This window comes from Pristiophorus japonicus, chromosome 15 (genome assembly GCF_044704955.1).
Source record: "Pristiophorus japonicus isolate sPriJap1 chromosome 15, sPriJap1.hap1, whole genome shotgun sequence".
Classification (NCBI taxonomy): domain Eukaryota; kingdom Metazoa; phylum Chordata; class Chondrichthyes; family Pristiophoridae; genus Pristiophorus; species Pristiophorus japonicus.
The window spans coordinates 167886243-167906269 of NC_091991.1; the positions used below are offsets into that span (position 1 = coordinate 167886243).

At 45.2% G+C, this 20027-nt stretch overlaps 1 protein-coding gene across 1 annotated transcript in view; it reads left to right on the forward strand.

Annotated features, from left to right (window-relative positions):
* Positions 1–20027, forward strand: part of radil (Ras association and DIL domains) — a 126149-nt gene that overhangs the window by 39166 nt on the left and 66956 nt on the right. The window contains exons 6-8 of the mRNA XM_070900005.1: positions 726–1415; positions 3498–3535; positions 8731–8888. Coding sequence (XP_070756106.1) covers positions 726–1415; positions 3498–3535; positions 8731–8888 — 886 coding nt within the window. The remainder of the gene's footprint in view (positions 1–725; positions 1416–3497; positions 3536–8730; positions 8889–20027) is intronic.

Consider the following 20027-nt stretch of genomic DNA (forward strand, 5'->3'; position numbering starts at 1 on the left):
AGGGCTACGGGGAAAGGGCGGGGGAATGGAACTAGCTGAAGTGCTCTTGCAGAGAGCCAGCACGGGCTCGACGGGCCGAATAGCCTCCTTCTGTAATGTAACCATCCTATGATTCTATGATTTTCAGCTCCAAACTGGCATTATTGTTGTTATGAAGACTGCCCTCACAGTCTAAAAGCCAATTTAAAGCGTGTGGATAGAATTTAAGGTTCTGAGTTGTTTGGAAGGTCTTCTGTTCTCACTCCTACAATGTGCCATAGTGGGATTAATTGGGAGAGGGAACAAAAGAAAGAGACGGTTAAATAATTGCAAGCTTAATCCATATGTCACTACATAGAATTAGCAAGGGTTAATTGTTAAAAAGCCTCAAACAGTTCATTCACAATTTTGATGGGCAAAATGTTCCGGTTCAATTTCAAATCGCTGGGTGTGTTATTTAAAGAAGAGAAAATTAGATGTAGAATAGGCATACTGATACCAATCAGGATGTACTTAAAGTCATTTACTTGGGAGAACAGTAGATAAAAGAAGACTTTGCTCACCATGTAGGTATTTTGCTTGATGCAACGATTAGATAGATAAAAGGAAGATTTTTCTGGCCCTCTGGGTGTTCCCATTAAAAGACTGCAGTTGCATTGACAGTCTTGGCCGTAACATTAGAGCTCTGCTTTTAAACTGGTGAGTGAGAATGTGAAAGATGCAGCCTCTGGGTTTTGTTTTCACAGGATTGTTTGGTGTACCCTCTAGATTGTGAGAAGCAAATCGTCGGACAGGAGACGGCCTCGGCAAAGCCCAACATATGTTTATCATCGCCCGACATCCTTTCCCTGCACTGCAAAATCAAAAGGATTAAACGATCCACTAAATACAGTCGCCATGTTGAGGAACAGACGATATTGGAGCCATTCCCGCATGCTTGCATTTTAGTGAACTGCGTGCCAGCGGATGGGCCAGCAGAACTCAGGCATGGCGATCTAGTTGGGTTCGGGCAGTATTATCTTTTTCTTTTCAAAGATCCCTTGGGTGCCAAAAAGCTGCCAGCCCGCACTTTTTCCATGCTGAGACATTTGCACCGCTTGCCTGAGCACAAGGGTAGCCGGAGAGTTGCCGTCTGCAAAATGTGTGGCTCCGTAATTAAGAACGACTCGGCAAGCACGCACAGAAATTCCAACTCTTCTGCCAGCAGAAGCAACAGTATTCAGAAAAAGAAGCTGCAACTGGAGTACGAAAGGGCCTTTGAAGATGTGCTGATCGAGAAAATCTTAACCCTTATCGAACCCGGTGGAGATGACCATAAACTGACCCCGGCTTGCCTGCTGTGTCTGTGTGTCCAGCACTCAGCCACTACCTTCAAGTCAGGTGATTTTATGAAGCTCCTTCTGAAGATTGTGAACAGAATGCAAGTTATAGCTTGGGTTAGTACCATGTTACCTAATATCCGAGTTATAATATACTTGCATTTATAAGATGCCTTATCATGTGAAATCAGACCAGGCCAGTCATAGTCACATAGTGACTAGTTGGTGATAAATAAGCTGGTATTGATCTAGCGGATCTGTTTGGACTATCAGCCCTCTTTGTGAAAGTACCTATGGGGGTAATTTGGACTTTGGGTAATAGTGTAAGATGGGTAATATTAACTCCAATGGAAGTAAATAACGAGAGAGATGTATAACAGGCAGCTAAATTGAAATCGCCCATTTTACACTACAGGTACAACGTCTCAAATCCGGCTGTCCTAAAATCAATATTGTCCGAAAACCAGACATTTTTGAGGCGGCCAAGATGGCGACATCGGGCAGCGAGGGATGAGGAAACCGGTAAAAACTGGTAAAAAACGCAGCAGCGGGGGGCCACGGGTGGCAAGGAGTGGCGGGAATCGACGGGCGGAAAGGATCGGTGGATCCGCGGGCGGCGAGGAGCGACAACAGCGAGGTCCGAACTCCGCAAATCGGCGTGGTCTCGGTCCCGAGTTTGTCGGATTTCAGACGTTGTACCTGTATTATCCAAAGTCAAAATTATCCCCTATATATACTAATAGCCACTAGAGTAAAAACACAATATCTGAGGCAGGTAGGTCAACAGAGCGCTAATAGATTAATGGATAACTTTGCCTAATAAAAACTGCTTTAGTCACGGATTTCCCTCTTAATAATCTGTGGAAAATGTTGTCTAGGTTATATCTGTGAGAGTGTTTCTTGGATTTCTTTTTTCTTATTTGGACAAGCATGGAAAGCTGCACAGTTTTAGCCGATTAAACTCCAATGCTTGGCAAGTCACCAAGCCTCTGCTGGTACTAACTTGTGCCGAAGCTCTCTGGTAAGTGGGATGTGTGCAAGGAAAGACTGTGTACGCCATATCAGATGAGCTGAAACTCTACCTGTGTGGATTTCTCAGTAGTTTGGAGACTCTTAAGCATGGCGATGGGTTTCTGTGCATCTCATCAATGAACCTGTCCAAATAAAAATAGTGGAAAATGGAGTCAAAGTGAAAATCTATTGGAAGGGAGATCATTGCCTCTTAGAACTGTACATGATCACAACCTACACACAGCACTACTTAAGTTGCTAACGAATAAATAAATATAATGGAACCCATTTAGATTGAAGTCTGATATGGTGAAAGTGTATATTCCACTGTAACTAATTGGTAACATTCCTGCAAGAGGAAATGACAGCCTGAACTGCAGTAAAAAATCTGAGATCTGATTTTCTATTACGTACTCCATAAACACCCTGAATTCCTTATTGGCTGCATTCATTTTCTGAATTAATCTTTGCATTTTAAGAGATTTTTTTTTGCATTTTTTTAAAATTTCAAATATTCTATGCATGCAAATTCTGTACAACTCTATAGTTTTATACCAGTGAATGTATTAAATACCTCTTGCAGATGGCACCTCTGGCTCTAAGGCACTGTTTGGCTGAATTTCTTAATTACACATTTTAAAAGCATTTTTCTAGGTTCAATTTCAGGAAATGATCAAGCTCTGGTCACAATTCTTTTTGCTGAGAATTTCCAGTCAAACTCACATTGCTGAAGGAGAATCAGTATCGTAAATATTTCACACGGATCTGAAAACCTTATGGAAGCTAAAGTTGAACTTCCTACCTTCTCCGTGTCTTCTGATTAGTCAGTAAAGCTTCGGGTGGTCAGCTATTAACATGAAAATTTGGCACCGCAGAACGTTACCTCACTCTAAAACCCCCTGTGCATTTCTTTTAACGAACACAAAAAGTGACATACTGGCTTTCAATGGGCATCTATTTTGTTTGCAAGTCATTATTGATTACCAGTAAGTGTTTTTGTCTTAACAACAGTACCTTTCTCAACATAAAAACGTGTGCTTTTCGAGACAGCCACAGGCGCTGCAAGGATCCCATTGTAAAATCTCAGCAAACCAAAATAACCAAAAATGACAAGTGACCAAGTATGTAAGTCGTGTCGCATTCAGATTGTTATGTTCTTATTTAAATGGGATGCATTTTTTCCCACAGGGGAAGACCAGAGAATTGGCAGAAAAGCAGTCTGAACAGTAAGTCCCTTAAAGCTGTAGTATGCACACAACACTCATTCTTTGTTTTAGTTATGCAGATTATTTAACCCTTTCACTGGGCTGCTTTGTCAACTATGCTTGAAGTTAAATTTTTTTTATGTACAGGGTATTTCAAAATAAAGGTAAAATCCTCAGCAGTAACCACAAAGTATTTGTAGACAGTCCAGTCGAGGATTGATCTCTGAAGAGACCAATTCTTCTCACTCCAGTGACGTGAAGCAGATGTGATGTGGGGCACCCACTTATTGCCCCACCATGACGTTTAGTCAATGGGCTGCATTTTCGGTCTTCTGCCACCCCATCCCGGAGGGGTGGCAATGGAGGCGGCAAGCCCGTCCGGGCTCCCCGCTGGGACTTTTGGTGCCTGTTCCGTTCCGACGGGGGCGCAGAACCGATATTGGCATTCCCAGCATTACCGCCCGGAAGAGGTGAGCCAGTGTGCAACGTCCCTGGTTGCGAGACAGGCTTGATTTTTGGTTGGCACCCGACCCTTTGCATCCCGTAGAGCGCCATGCCGGGACCGCCTGTGAAAGCGGGCGGTCCGAGCTGTAGCAGCTGCAGTGAGGTAAGTAATGTCCACCTCAGGTAAGTGTGATTGTGTCTTTTGTGATTTATGTTGTGGTGGAGTGAGTTATTTATTGGGAATGTTTTTGTTGGTTTTTTTCAGGTGTTTTTTTTTTGCCCCATCTGCCTCTCTTAGAGTGCTTCGAGGCCAGCTGTTTAGCTCGGGATTTTCAGTTGCTCAGCCGGCCTTGTGCCCTAAGAGAGGTGTGCAATGCCTCCCTTAGCGCCCCGCCCCACACTCGGGGCCGAGCTGAATTTTGCTGACTGGGAGCAAACTTTACCGCCCCGCCGCCATTACCGCCCCGAAATTAGCAAAACTAAAAATCCAGTCCCAAGTGTTTGCAGCACAAAGTGGAGATGGTACTCGACTCCACAGAGCAACCCTGTGGATACCAATATTTTGTAAATTAATATTTCTAAAAATGAAAAGCTATGCAGATGTCTATAAATACGAGCTTACCATCGCTAGCACTTGCCTCGAGAGTTACCATACCCTTTAACTTCTTTATTGGCTGCAATCATTTTCATCAATGTATTTTAGGATTTTTAAATTTTAATTACATTTTATTATTGTTGCTGCTTCAAATATTATGTACATGCAGATTGATTCTGTACAACACAATATATAGGTCTATCTATACCAGTGAATGGATTAAATCTGCCACTCATCCTGATCCTGCCACCAATGGTTTATTATTACAGGTTGAACCTCCCTTATCCGGCATCCTTGGGACCTGGCCTGTGCGGAATAAGGGATTTTGCCGGATAAAGGGAGGTCAGCCCGAGAGGGTGGGGGGGGAGGAGGTCGGTGCCCCGGGCAGGCCCGAAGTGCCGGTGGGCCGCAAAATGTCGATGGGTTGAGTGTCGGAGTGGCCCCGGCGGGCCGAGTGTCGGCACAGCCCCCAGCGGGCCGAGTGTCGGCACGGCCCCAGCGGGCCGAGTGTCGGCGGGCCCCCAGCGGGCCGAGTGTCAGCGGGCGTCAGCGGGCCGAGTGTCGGCACAGCCCCAGCGGGCCGAGTGTCGGTGCAGCCCCCAGCGGGCCGAGTGTCGGTGCAGCCCCCAGCGGGCCGAGTGTCAGCGGGCGTCAGCGGGCCGAGTATCGGCGCAGTCCCAGCGGGCCGAGTGTCAGTGCAGCCCCAGCGGGCCGAGTGTCAGCGGGCCGAGTGTCAGTGCAGCCCCAGCGGGCCGAGTGTCAGCGGGCCGAGTGTCAGTCCAGCCCCAGCGGGCCGAGTGTCAGCGGGCCGAGTGTCAGTGCAGCCCCAGCGGGCCGAGTGTCAGCGGGCCGAGTGTCGGCACAGCCCCAGCGGGCCGAGTGTCAGTGCAGCCCCAGCGGGCCAAGTGTCGGCGGGCCCCCAGCGGGCCGAGTGTCGGCGGGCCCCCAGCGGGCCGAGTGTCGGCGCAGCCCCCAGCGGGCCGAGTGTCGGCGCAGCCCCCAGCGGGCCGAGTGTCGGCGGGCCGAGTGTCGGCGGGCCCCCAGCGGGCCGAGTGTCGGCGGGCCCCCAGCGGGCCGAGTGTCGGCGGGCCCCCAGCGGGCCGAGTGTCGGCGGGCCCCCAGCGGGCCGAGTGTCGGCGGGCCCCCAGCGGGCCGAGTGTCGGCGGGCCGAGTGTCGGCGGGCCCCCAGCGGGCCGAGTGTCGGCGGGCCGAGTGTCGGCGGGCCCCCAGCGGGCCGAGTGTCAGTGCAGCCCCAGCGGGCCGAGTGTCGGCGGGCCCCCAGCGGGCCGAGTGTCGGCGGGCCCCCAGCGGGCCGAGTGTCGGCGCGGCCCCCAGCGGGCCGAGTGTCGGCACGGCCCCCCAGCGGGCCGAGTGTCGGCACGGCCCCCCAGCGGGCCGAGTGTCGGCGCGGTCCCAGCGGGCCGAGTGTCGGAGTAGCCCCAAAGTTAGGGTGGAGGTCGACCGCGTTCTGCACATGCGCCCACAACCATTAGAATCATGCCGGACGAGGGGTGGTGCCGGATAAGGGAGTCCCGGATAAGGAGGTCCAACCTGTGCCCTGATATTATTTCCCTGATCACAAGAATGCGCAGCTTCAAACCGTTGCCGAATAAACAAAACTCTCAAAATTGTCTCATTTAATACTTAAAAGCTGTACTTTAATCTGGGGTGAAGTGAAATGATCATACGAATTGTCATTTTAAAAAAGAAGCAAAAGCTAGAAGATGACCACTTTTAAGCATTTGGGACACTCCTGTCCTATCTGGGTCAGGCCACACCTGGAATACTGCGTGCAGTTTTGGTTTCCATATTTACGAAAGGATATACTTGCTTTGGAGGCAGTTCAGAGAAGGTTCACTAGGTTGATTCCAGAGATATGGGGGTTGACTTATGAGGAAAGGTTGAGTAGGTTGGGCCTCTACTCATTGGAATCCAGAAGAATGAGAGGTGATCTTATCGAAACGTATAAGATTATGAGGGGGCTTGACAAGGTGGATGCAGAGAGGATGTTTCCACTGATGGGGGAGACTAGAACTAGAGGGCATAATCTTAGAATAAAGGGCCGCCCATTTAAAACTGAGATGAGGAGAAATTTCTTCTCTGAGGTTTGTAAATCTGTGGAATTCACTGCCTCAAAGAGCTGTGGAAGCTGGGACATTGAATAAATTTAATTAGACAGTTTCTTAAACGATAAGAGGATAAGGGGTTATGGGGAGCGGGCAGGGAAGTGGAGCTGAGTCCATGATCAGATCAGCCATGATCGTATTAAATGGCGGAGCAGGCTCGAGGGGCCGTATTGCCTACTCCTGTTCCTGTTTCTTATGTTCTTATGTTCTAACCTTTATATGGAGCTTCACCTTCGATCATCTGAAGCTGACATCTGGTCTAAGATTTATTTTCTTTTAATCACTTGGTTTGGTTCTCTGAAGCTGAAACCTTGGCTCATCAAGAAACCTTAAAGTTTAATGAATTTCCTAAAAATATTCAGCCCTAATTCTCAGTAGAATAGGATTTGAATTATTTAATGTTCCATTATTTAGATTAATCTATTTAGGGTGCAATTATACTGCAACTTTGGTGTTGCTGTGAGTTGAGGCCTGACCTACTCTAGTGCAGTTTCAATCTGATTTTACAAAGTACTCTAGTTTAATTGTTGAGAAGGCAAGATGTTCCAACTTTCTAGGTTGCTTAGGTTTTCCAATCTAACATTGATGGGAATCCATTTAAAATTAATGTCTTGTCTTTGGCATTGTGATTGGAAAATATAAGCTTTAAATTTTAGCTTCTGGAAGAGACATTCTGCAATTGCATGTCAGCACGCATGTAAACACAGAGCTCTCTGTGGAGTCTAGACAGGAGTATCAGTGAGTATTAAGAAAAGAGGAACAAGAGGAGGCCATTCAGCCATTCAATGAGATCATGTCTGATCTGTATTATAACTCCATTTATCCGCCGTGGTTCCAAATACTGTTGCCTAACAAAAATCAAAATGCGTTTTGAAATTTTCTTTTTGGTGGGGAGAGTTCTAGATTTTCACTACCCTTTGTATGAAGAATCGCTTCTTGACATCACCCCTAAACGGCTGGCTCTAATTTTAAGGTTGTGCCCCCTTATTCTGGAAAGAGATTCTCTCGATCTACCCTATCAAATCCTTTAATCATCTTAAACATCTCAATTAGATCACCCCTCGACCTTCTATACTCGAGGGAATTGAAACCAATATTGCAGATACACTCTGCCACCTGCAGTAGAAATGCACCTTTAGATATTTTATCATGCAAACTTGTAAATCTTTTGGGACCAGAACCAGTAAATCTCACTTTGGTCCACAATAGAAACTGTACCAAATAGTTCTTAATTTCAAAACAGCTCCTTCTCATTTTGCAGTTAGAAGCATTTCTAGTATGAGTCCCAACTGAATTCAGTTTATTCCACGTATGATGAAAACTTATAGTTCATAAGCTGTGAAATCTACCAAGTCTTTATTACCCATATAAGTTATTTTGCTGTTTATAATATTAAAGGGGTAACTTTGATATACAGTATAGTATAGGAGACTGCTATCAATCCCATTAATGATGGATCACTCTCAATTGTTCCTCTCATTTCATAGAATCATACAGCATAGAAGGAGGCCATTTGGTTAGTGTTCTGTTAAGCTGCGTGGCTGCGCAGTGGACTGGAGGTCCCGTGCAGGTCGGTCACTGGCTTTTGAATGGAAAAACAGCCGAAATTTGAATGAGCCAGGCAGCCCGTTAACGGGGTCACGCACCCCAAACAGTTAGAAGGAACATTGCATCGTGCCCATTATGCTTTAAAAGAGCTGTCCAGTTAGTTCAACTCACCCGTTCTTTCCCCATAACCCTGCAAATGTTTCCTTTTCAAGTATACAATTTCTTATTGAATTTGCTTACACCAGCTTTTCAGGCAGTGCACCATTTTTTATTCATTCACTCATAAATACATCATCTTAAGGCACTACCTCGAGTCTGTAAAGTGCCAAGTGTCCAAGCCCCAGGTAAAGCTACTCTTGTGCTGCTCTGGTGTAGCTTCTATATTTGGTCTCCAATTTCACTTTTATCTGTAAGCTGGTTTGTCTTACATATAATATGAACAAAATGACTCATTAATTATTTTAATTTTATCCCTTCTACAATCTCTTCCTGCTTATTTGCAGCCAGGATCCAGCATCTCTACCTCTGCTCAGTATTACAGACCTGGTTCCAGACCTGCAGCATATTTTCTTCTGGATGTCCAACTCCATTGAGCTGCTTTACTTCATCCAGCAGAGGGTTCCAGACTACATTCAGGGCATTGAGGATCTGGATGCACAAGGTAACGTTCTGCAGTTAGCAGTCACTGAGAAGCCAACACAAGGGTGCATTGATAGTGGTTTGGGGGTGTATTATGAAAACCAAGTGTCGAGTCTTGTTTAAGTCCAAAAGTGAGCGTTTATACACTGTGCAATTCACATGAATGGAGTCACGTGAATATCCAAGATCTAGTATTCTGTGGACAGGTCAAGTATTTTTTGGAGTGAATGGTGTGGCAGAAGAAATATTTTGCAGTTTGCAGGTTGAAGTCATCATCATCATAGGCAGTCCCTTGGAATCGAGGAAGATTTGCTTCCACTCTTAGCATGCATTCTTAGGTGGCTGTACAGTCCAATACGAGAACCACAGTCTCTGTCACAGGTGGGACAGATAGTCGTTGAGGGAAAGGGTGGGCGGGGAGCCTGGTTTGCCACACGCTCTTTCCGCTCCCTGCGCTTGATTTCTGCATCCTCTCGGCGACGATACTCGAGGAGCTCAGCGCCCTCCCGAATGCACTTCCTCCACTTAGGGCAGTCTATGGCCAGAGACTTCCAGAAGTCAGTGGGGATGTCGCACTTTATCAGGGAGACTTTGAAGGTCCTTGTAAAGTTTCCTCTGCCCGCCTTTTGCTCATTTGCCGTGAAGGAGCTCCGAGTAGAGCGCTTGCTTTGGGAGTCTCCTGTCTGGCATGCGAACTATTGGCCCGCCCAGCGGAGCTGATCAAGTGTGGTCAGTGCTTCAATGCTGGGGATGTTGGCCTGGCGAGGATGCTAATGTTTGTGCGTCTGTCCTCCCAGGGGATTTGCAGGATCTTGTTGAAGTAATATGTTAATAGATGCTGAGCTATGTTTTACTGTGAGAACAGATGGTTCGGAATTATTTCCAAAGGGATTTTGATTCGCTTAGTATGAAGTCCATCATTTCATTTGAGGTTGTGATGAATATTTTTCAGCTGTGAGCAGGTTGCCCAATGCAGCTGTAATGTAAAACAGATAGGATTAAATTAAATGAAAAGGGAAAATCAGAGAATCAGGAAGGCAACAAGCAGCAAACTTTTGTCCATTTCCACATGGGTTTCCCAAACATCAGGGGTAGATTTTCCTTTTGCTCTCGGGCATATATAATTCCTGAGCGGAGCGCACAGAGGAAAATCTGATGGAGAGCACCACACACTTGAAACAGTGATGCACAAGACTGCTGTTTAATATTCATGGTAGAAATTCCGATAAAGAGTTACGAACATATGAACAATGATGGACAGGAAAAGACCCTCTGGTCCATCCAGCCTGACCCACACAATTGTCATACCTTGTGTATCGCAGGATATACGCATCCCAGCCCACCCAAAAGGTATGTGTTAATTATACTATATGGAAAAATATCTGGTAACACTCTGCTCTTCAATAATGTTTCTAACAAATGCAACTCTTATGAACTCCTTAATTGTTCAGGCCATCTCCAGGAATTTCCACCGGACCTCTCCTGCTCGGTTGCCATGACTTTAGCGAAGTTACAAAAGTGGAGCAGGGGAAGTCATGAGGACATTTCTAGCACATGTTCCAAATTCTGCCACACAAAAATTTGTTTTTTTGTCACTTCTATTTTTATTATTATGCACTGGAAAAAATGTCACATTTAATCACCGTTGGTATCAATTAAGTACGCTCAGTAACTTGATCTGTTTTACAATAGCCCAGCATCAGCACAAATGTTTTGAAGCAAGTTTTCTCGCACGCTGGATCTCATTTCCCGTTTCCGATGTTTAGCAAAACTAAGAAGCAAAAATGCATTCATAACAACAGCAGCAACTTGCATTTATATAGCGCCTTTAACGTAGTAAAACGCCCCAAGGTGCTTCAAAGGAGTGTAGGCAGACAAAAATTGATACTGAGCCAAAGAAGGAGACATTAAGACAGGGGGCCAATAGCTTGGTCAAAGACGAAAATCAAACATAGCGCAAAGCACACAATAAGTAGCAGTCAATGTTTCTCTGCTTTACTCCCTCCATTCAACACTGGGAAGCTTACAGTCCACAGTAAGTGCAGACATGCAGCACATAATCTTAGTAGGACACTTTTGGCTTTGACATCAGTCTATGGGCCCAGTCCAAATGAACATGTGGTACATTGGAGACTAATTATTTAAGTGAAGAAATTATTTGTAACAGGTTTTAGACCAAGCCCCTTTAAGTATCACAGATTAGCAAGAGCTTGCCATCTGCGCATCCTTGCCGCTGATTATCACAGTGTAGAATCTGCATTTAAGAACAACAAGTATCACAAAGAAAACACTCGTACCTCAGTCCAACCACTATTCTGAAAGTTTTAGCATTATTTTTCCCAGGTTGCTATTGAACACTATCATCATAGGCAGTCCCTCAAAATCGAGGAAGACTTGCTTCCACTCCAAAAGTGAGTTCTCAGGTGACTGAACAGTCCAATATGGGAATTACAGGTGGGACAGACAGTCATTGAAGGAAAGGGTGGGTGGGGAGTCTAGTTTGCTACACGCTCCTTCCGCTGCCTGCACTTGTTTTCTGCATGCTCTCGGCGACAAGACTCGAGGTGCTCAGCGCCCACCCGGATGCTCTTCCTTTACTTCCTTCACTTAGGGCAGTCTTTGGCCAGGGACTCCCAGGTGTTGGTGAGGATGTTGCACTTTATCAAGGAGGCTTTGAGGGTGTCCTTGAAACATTTCCTCTGCCCACCTGGGGCTCGCTTCCATGTAGGAGTTCCAAATAGGGCGCTTGCTTTGGGAGTCTTGTGTCCGGCATGTGGACAATGTGGCCTGGCCAATGGAGCTGGTCAAGTGTGGAGGATGCTTTGATGCTGGGGGTGTTGGCCTGATTGAGAACACTGACGTTGGTGCGTCTGTCCTCCCAGGGATTTGCAGAATCTTGCAGAGGCATCATTGGTGGTATCACTGAGAAATTCGTCAAGGCTTCTACTGTTCTTCTGCCATAACTTCTGTGTAAATACTATTTACTCGCAAAAATGCAGTCTCCGCTGAAGTCCTGCGAGCGACCCAAGAGAAAAATCAAAGGGGCATTTTCTTCTCCCATTTTGCTCCAGCCGCACTCTCAACAAACCACAAGGCTGCAACCTGGCCCTGGTAAAATAACACGAGGGATAGAGTGATTTCTGGAGCGCGAAAAATTGTGGGTGTTGTAGCCACCATTACTGACGATTGTTGCAACGAGTGATGTGTTTTGGGCAACCAATGGCATGAGAGTGAGGGCGGTATGGTCGATGACGGGAGGCCTTGTTGAAATTGTAATAGAGCTCCCCCTAGTGGACAACGGCTCCATCTATTGGACTACTGTGGTAATGCAACTACTGATGTGACCTTGTCACATGATCCTTTATTATTTACTAGATAAGGAGCCATCTTGTAATGTGTATTTGTTAGTGATGTCATATGAATATATCACAGAAACCTCCTGGAATATGGTCCAACCAGAGTTGGAAACCCAACTCCATATACGTGCTTAGAAGCATTTGTGCCATTCCTTTTACAGCTGCCAATGTAAACTTGTCCTGCTGTAATTTCACCTTTCTTCCAGTGGTGGCACTATGGTGTTTCCATTGGGGAAGGCTGTAATTATCGGACAGGTTTAACATTTCCATTATAAACATGGACATAGGAATTTACAAAGGAAAGAGTTGATGTTAAGCACGCACAAAGATGTGATTTTTAACATGTTACTAGTCAGTTTCCTATGTGGTTCGCAGAGAATATGGCCTCTTACATAAGAAGATAAGAACATAAGAAATAGGAGCAGGAGTAGGCCATTTGGCCCTTCAAGCCTGGTCCGCCATTCAAGGCTGATCTGATCTTGGCCTCAACTCCACTTCCCTGCCCGCTCCCCATAACTCTTGACTCCCTTATCGTTCAAAAATCTGTCTATCTCCACCTTAAATCACCCAGCCTCCACAGCTCTCTGGGGGAGAGAATTCCAAAGATACACGACCCTCTGAGAGAAGAAATTTCTCCTCATCTCAGTTTTAAATGGACGACCCTTTGTTCTGAAACTATGTCCCCTAGTTTTAGATTCCCCCACAAGGGGAAACATCCTCTCAGCATCTACCCTGTCAAGCCTGCTCAGAATCCTATACATTTCAAAAGATCACCTCTCATTATTCTAAACTCATCTTGCCTGTCTCTCTTGTTTTCATGTTGCTATGTCTCTCTTGGACACACTTCCTTTTGTTTCTTTCCCTCTCCTTCTCTTGCTCTTTAATTTTCTCTCTCACTCTTTTCTTCCTCCCTTGCTTTCCCTCTCACTGTCATTCTCTAGAACATAAAACAATGGCTACACTAAGTGTGTAATCAGAACACTTAAGTTTTTTCTCTCTCACACACGGAACCTGTTTTTTAAAATAACACTTTGGGCTAGATTTTCGGTTTTCGGCAAAAACGGTAGTTTTACACCAAAATTACTGTTGCGCTACCGTTTTTAGGCCTAACATTCGGCCTTTACACCTCGGTAAAGTTGGCGTTGCACGAGGATTTGCGGCGCAAACCACGATTTTCGGCAACTTTAGTCCGGGGCCGGTAGTGCTGCAAAAGAGGCCTTGGGAGGGGGGGGGGGAAACAGCAACAAAAAAATTGCAAAAACTATTCACAAAAGATTCACAAAACCCTTACCTACTAAATCGCTGAGAAATAATTAAAAAATAAAAACTTTAACTTGCCTTTTTGCAGATCTTCATACTTACCACTGCTGGCAGGGCTGCACCGACAGGTTTGACCCTGTTGGTATTCTGGGTCGGGAAAGTACGACGTAAACGCAATCTGCGTCGTTGCACATCGGCGCATGTCTCCCCGGCAGTACATGGAAGCACCGCCGCAAAAAGGCACCCGAGGATCCCGCCGACCGGGTTTTCGCCGTGGAGGGTCAAATCGCGGCAAAAACCCGGTCGCAAAGTCGGCAAAAGTCCAGCCCTTAATATGAATTTTACCTCAGCACAGCTCTATTAGTTTGCATTTTAGGTTTTCTTCAAATAATTTTGAAAAACTTTTGAGCAAAAACTGCTGGAAGCTATATAAAAAAAAAAAATTACTTGATATAGCTGAATGAACGGTATTGATGTGTCCTGGGAATTACATCAGTGTGCGTGCTTAAACTGCATGATTCAAATTCAGCTCACAGCTATGGACAGAAATATCAAGTGCTTTTGGGAGAGTCTGCGCCATCCAAATAAAAACTTTGATACAGTAAATAAGGAGAAACGGTGGCAGGAGGGTCGGTAACCAGAGGACACAGATTTAAGGTAATTGTCAAAAGAACCAGAGGGAAGTTGAGAGGGAAAATAATTACGCAACAAGTTATAACGATCTGAAATACACTGCCTGAAAACATGGTGGAAGTAGATTCAATAGTAACTGGAAGGGAATTAGATAAATATTTGAAAAGGCAAAATTTGCAGAGCTATGGGGAAAGAGCAGGGATTAATTGGATAGCTCTTTCAAAGTGTTGGCACAGGCAGGATGGGCCAAATGGCCACCTGCTGTGCTGTATGATTCTAAGCTGTGAAGAGACACAAAAGGCAATTCAGCGGATAAATTTAAATGTGTTATTGAGAATGACCTAATTTATAGAATTTTAAAAATTTTAGTTAAACCTTTATTTTGGATATTAGAAATTTCAGTTACTGAGGAATAAATGGCAGGTGAAGAAAAAGATTCAGGAAGTATTTTGAAAGTATTGTGAGAAGCCTGTGGCCATATTGCACAGTCCGAGTGACTAGTTTATATTTTAAGATTTTTTAATGGCAAAAGTTGACACAAAGGGAGGAATTTTAACATGAAAAAACGGGTGGGTTGGAGGTGGGGGCAGATGACGGAGGTAAAGTTTAAAAAATCGCAAACCTGCCTCCAACCTGCCCACTTTCACCTTTTACTCAGGCGGAACGAGGGGGCAGGCAGCCAGGAGGTAGGCTGCCATTTTAAATGAGGCCCTGAAGCCTCTGCTTTAACTGGCTGTGCAGGTTTTACTGCAGGCGGCTGGGAATCGCTGGGCTCAGGATTCCCGGTAGCTGCAGCGAGGCGAGCACAGCCTCAGGGAGCAATCCTTGTGGGCCGGGAAGAGCAGGAGTGCTTCCTCCCAGCCCGCCTCTCCCCGAGGTCGGGGATCGGATACCTCACCCTCCTCGGGGATTGGAACTCATCCCGGGGTCAGGGAATGGACCCCCTCCCCGGGATTGATCTCACTTACCCCAGGCCTGGAACCCCCCCCCCCCCCAGACCTCAGACCTACCTGGTCCTGTCCTGCGGCATCCTGGTCAGTATTCACCGCCCGATTGGAAGCCAGCCTGTCAAACAGTCTGGTTTCTGGGTGGGGAACCGAGCCATTGTATCGCACACACGGTGTGGGTTTAAAACTTAACAGCATGTGAGGAAATCCGCAACTCCGAGTTTCCCATGGTCCGAGTTTTCCCCTCCCCTCCACCCCCAACTCTGAGGTGGGTGGGAAATGACAAAATCCAGCCCTGTACAGTGCGTGACAAAAACATAACAACAAAAAACCAACAAGAAGTCAAATGGTGCAAGGAGGAAGTGTCATATTTGACCCTGAAATGAGCTTTCGACCACATATCCGCAGCATAACTAAGACTGCCTATTTCCACCACCGTAACATCGCCCGTCTCTGCCCTTGCCTCAGCTGCTGAAGCCCCCCATCCATGCCTTTGTTACCTCTAGACTTGACTATTCCAACACACTCCTGGCTGGCCTCCCACATTCTCATGTGTAAACTAGAGGTGATCCAAAACTCAGCTGCCCGTGTCCTAACTCACACCAAGTCACGCTCACCCATCACCCCTGTGTTTGCTGACCTACATTGGCTTCCGGTTTAGCAATGTCTCAATTTCAAAATTCTCATCCTTACTTTCAAATCCCTCCATAGTCTCACCAATCCCTATCTCTGTAACCTCCTCCATCCCCACAACCCGCCCGAGATGTCTGCTCTCCTCTAATTCTGCACTTCTGAGCATCCCTGATTATAATCGCACAACCATTGGTGGCCGTGCCTTTTGCTGCCTGGGCCCCAAGCTCTGGAACTCCCTCCCTAAACCTCTCCACCTCTCTTTCCTCCTTCAAGATGCTCCTTAAAATATACCTCTTTGACCAAGCTTTTGGAATTTCTACTTATGCGGCTCGGTGTCAAATTTCTATCGCATAATGCTCCTGTGAATTGCCTTGGGACATTTCACTATTTTAAAGGCGCTATATAAACACAAGTTGTTGTCGTTGTTGTATCTTATAGATGGATTTGAATCCCTACCATTGGTATCACTTACTCATTTAGTCATCTTTTCTTTGTGATATTTAGGAACGAGAGTACAGTAAAATCCAATAGATGTTGATGATATCCCGCTGAGCTGAACCATGGCTGTCCAGAATGATGACTATGGTTCCGTTCAGTAATTGTTTCCATTAATGTTTACTGATGGGAAATTGTAGATTAGCTTTGTCTGGCCTAAAATATTTTTTCCCTTAGAACGGAATAGGAATATTTATGTTTTGCTGGGTGGATCTGTCATAATTACAGTCCCGCAGATTGCAGACCATTTACACAAGCAGATGGCGTGACTGAGAGAAATGGGAGGCAAGCCCTCCCCGATACGATCAATTCATATTTGACAGTGCAAACTTTGCATTTTTAGATTGCATATTGAATAAAAAGTTTTTTGTATTAAAAGTATGATATTAAAGATGTACTTTACAATGTAAGGCATAGCTTTAAAGGAAATATTATGTAAATTTAAAAACCTGCTTTCTCAATCTCTGACTAAAGCAACAAAGAATGTGATATTAAATAGTGATATATACATTCTTTAGGGATGCTGAGGCTTTTGGATTTACCAGAGAGTTAATTATCTAGTCAGTGAACGGAGTGGTAGTTCTTTCAAATTCAGGCAGTTAAAATGTGAAATCAGTGAACTAAGACCTTAGAACTTATAGGTCTAGACTTAAGTGGAGAAATAAGTGCTACAAATGATAACGCCAAGTCATAGTGGTATAATATGTGCACAAATCACCTTCCACTTACTCGAAATATCTTACTCAATCTCAGAAAAGCACCATTATGACATTCGTATTTCATATATCATCTATTTTTATAGGGAGATTGCTCAATAAGTTGCATTTATGGGCAATTTTGTCAATGTAAATAGATTGAGAGTGAAGTCCTTCTACACATAAGAGCTAAGCTGAGACCGAAGCAGATGCGTAGGCTAATGCATACGAGATGAAAGATGGGACAGGGCTTCAAGTGAACTGATTTTTAATAATAAACAATACTTCAGCTTTTAATTTCCAATCATGTGGTGATGTTCACCACTTCAAAAATGCCTGATCGCCTCGCCTGTGTTTGTGTTATAAAAACATTAATAAAAAAACTTGAATGATTTGAAGTATTTTGTAAACCATGGAAGTATTTTCCCAGCATTGCAGATATGTGATGCCATCCAACCAGGATCTCATTTAAACAACCAGCACAAGATACTTGCATTCTTCACAAATACATTATTTAAATTAACAATTTAAGGTCTGTTTTATATTTTGTATAGTTGATTGACGAACATTTTAAAACCACTTATAACAACATTACATGGATTCTGAAGATCATTCAGTACAGTCAGATTTATTGACATTTTAGTGTCTGACAAACCGGTTTATTCAAAGCTTCTTTGTTAGGAGAAGGTAACCGTGTTAATTTTCTAAAGCGAGTTTCTAGCCTGCCGTTCCTGGAAACTATTCGTTTGCCAAGATGCGCAGCAATAACCATAGAGACAGAAACCACGGAATCATTTTCTTCTTTGAAATTGTTTTACTGTGGAAATTCTTCGGCTTTCCTGTAAAGCTGAGGGAACCAATCTTTGGAAAATGTCATGTATCCAAATTTCTGCAGTTATGTCGACAGTGTTGCAATTGGAACAGAATTACAGAAAAAAAAGGCTAGAGCCGATTAACTTTACTTTTGAAGTGTAGTCATTGTTGTTTGTCGGCAAACATAGCAGCTAATTCATGCAGGATGATTGTTGAATGCAAGTCACCTGAAATTGGGTAGCGCTCTGGTGGTAGCGCCCCACTGAGGACATTAGCGCTTGAATTACCGCCCCCCATCCTTCCTGGGGCTCTAACATCCAATTTAGAAGAACTTCAGAATCTTTAGCGCCTGGCGTTAAATTTTCAAAATTGAAAAAGTTAGTGCCGCAAACGGGTGCTACCAAATTTTTCCCCCTTTGGTGTCTTGGCAACTCTGGTCTCTTATCAGGGTATGAGCCTTTTTCTCCATCTGGATATTTATCAATCTGTGTCCTTGCATTTCCAAATTGTCTGTTACTCATACATCGAGACAAGATTCAAGTTCCCCTTTCTCCAAGTTATATACTTAGATTGTCCATTACTTTCATAGAATTTTAGAAAATTACGACACAGAAGGAGGCCATTCGGCCCATCGTATCCAGGTCGGTCTAAAAAAGCTACCCAGCCTAATCCCACCTTCCAGTACGAGGTCCGTAGCCCTATAGGTCATGGCTCTTTAAGTGCACATCCAAGTACTTTTTAAATGTGATGAGGGTTTCTGCCTCTACCACCCTTTCAGGCAGTGGGTTCCAGACCCCCACCACCCTCTGGGTGAAGAAACATTTCCTCATCTCCCCTCTAGTCCATCTACCATTTTAAATCTATGCCCTCTGGTTATTGGCCCCTCTGCTAAGGGAAATACGTCCTTTCTATTCACTCTATCTAGGCCCCTCTTAATTTTATACACCTCAAATTAAATCTCCCCTTGGCCTCCTCTGTTCCAAAGAAAACAACCCCAGCCTATCCAATCTTTCCTCATAGCTAAGATTTTCCAGTCCTGGTTACATCCTCATAAATCCCCTCTGCACCCTCTCTCATGCAGCTACATCCTTCCTGTAATGTGGTGACCAGAACTGCATGCAGTACTCTAGCTGTGACCTAACTAGTGCTGTACACAGTTCTTGCATAACTTCCCTGCTCTTGTATTCTATGTCTCGGCTAATAAAGGAAAGCATTCAGTTTGCCTTTTTAATCACCTTAGCGACCTGTCCTGCTACCTTTAAGGATCTGTGGACATACACTCCCAAGGTCCCTCTGTTCCTCCAAACCTCTCAGTATCCCTTGCTTGTTACTCCTCCCCACTTTTCCTGATTGAATTCCATTTTCCACTTTTCTGCCCAACTGACTAGTTCATCGATATCTTCCTTCAGTCTGAAGCTTTTCTCCTCACTACTAACCACACGGCTAGTTTTTGTATTAGCTGCAAATTTCTTTATCATGACCTCTACATTTATGTCTAAATCATTAATATATACTACAAAAAGCAAGGGACCGAGTACTGAGCCCTGTAGAACCCCACTGGAAGCAGCCTTCCAGTCGCAAAAACACCCATCAACCATTACCCTTTGCTTCCTGCCACTGAACCAATTTTGGATCCAATGGACTGCTGTCATTTCTACGAAAGTACCTGGTGGTCCTGGAGGTTCGGTGACTTGCGGTCCCGTAGGGGTCGATGTATCTCAGGATCGTACGGGTTTCGTACGGATCTCTGGGATCACGTGGACTGGCCCAACCTGCCTCTGCAAAATCCTGCAAGTCCATTGGCGGGATAGGCGCACCAACGTCAGTGTTTTCACTCAGGCCAACATCCCCAGCATCGTGGCTTTGACCACGCTCGACCAGCTTCGATGGAGGGCCACATTGTCCCCATGCCCGACACTGGACTCCCGAAACAAGCGCTCTACTCTGAGCTCCGACACGGCAAGTGAGCCCCAGGAGGGCAGAGAAAACGCTTCAAGGACACTTTCAAATCCCTGGTGCAAGACTGCTCAAAGTGGAGGAGAAGCACGTGGAAGCCAAGTAAAAATAGCGGAAGGAGCGTACGACAAATCAAGAACCCCACTCACCTCTCCCTCCAACCACCATCTGCCCCACCTGTGACAGAGACTGTGGATCCCACATTGGTCTCATCAGTCACCTGAGAATTCATATTAATCTGGAAGCAAGCCATCCTCGACGCCAGAGGACTGCCTAAGAAGAAGAAGAAGGGGGAATGCCCATTCATGCTTTTAGTAATTCAGTATGTAAGGAGCTGCCGTAAGTATGACTGAGAATACCCCCAAAAACACAG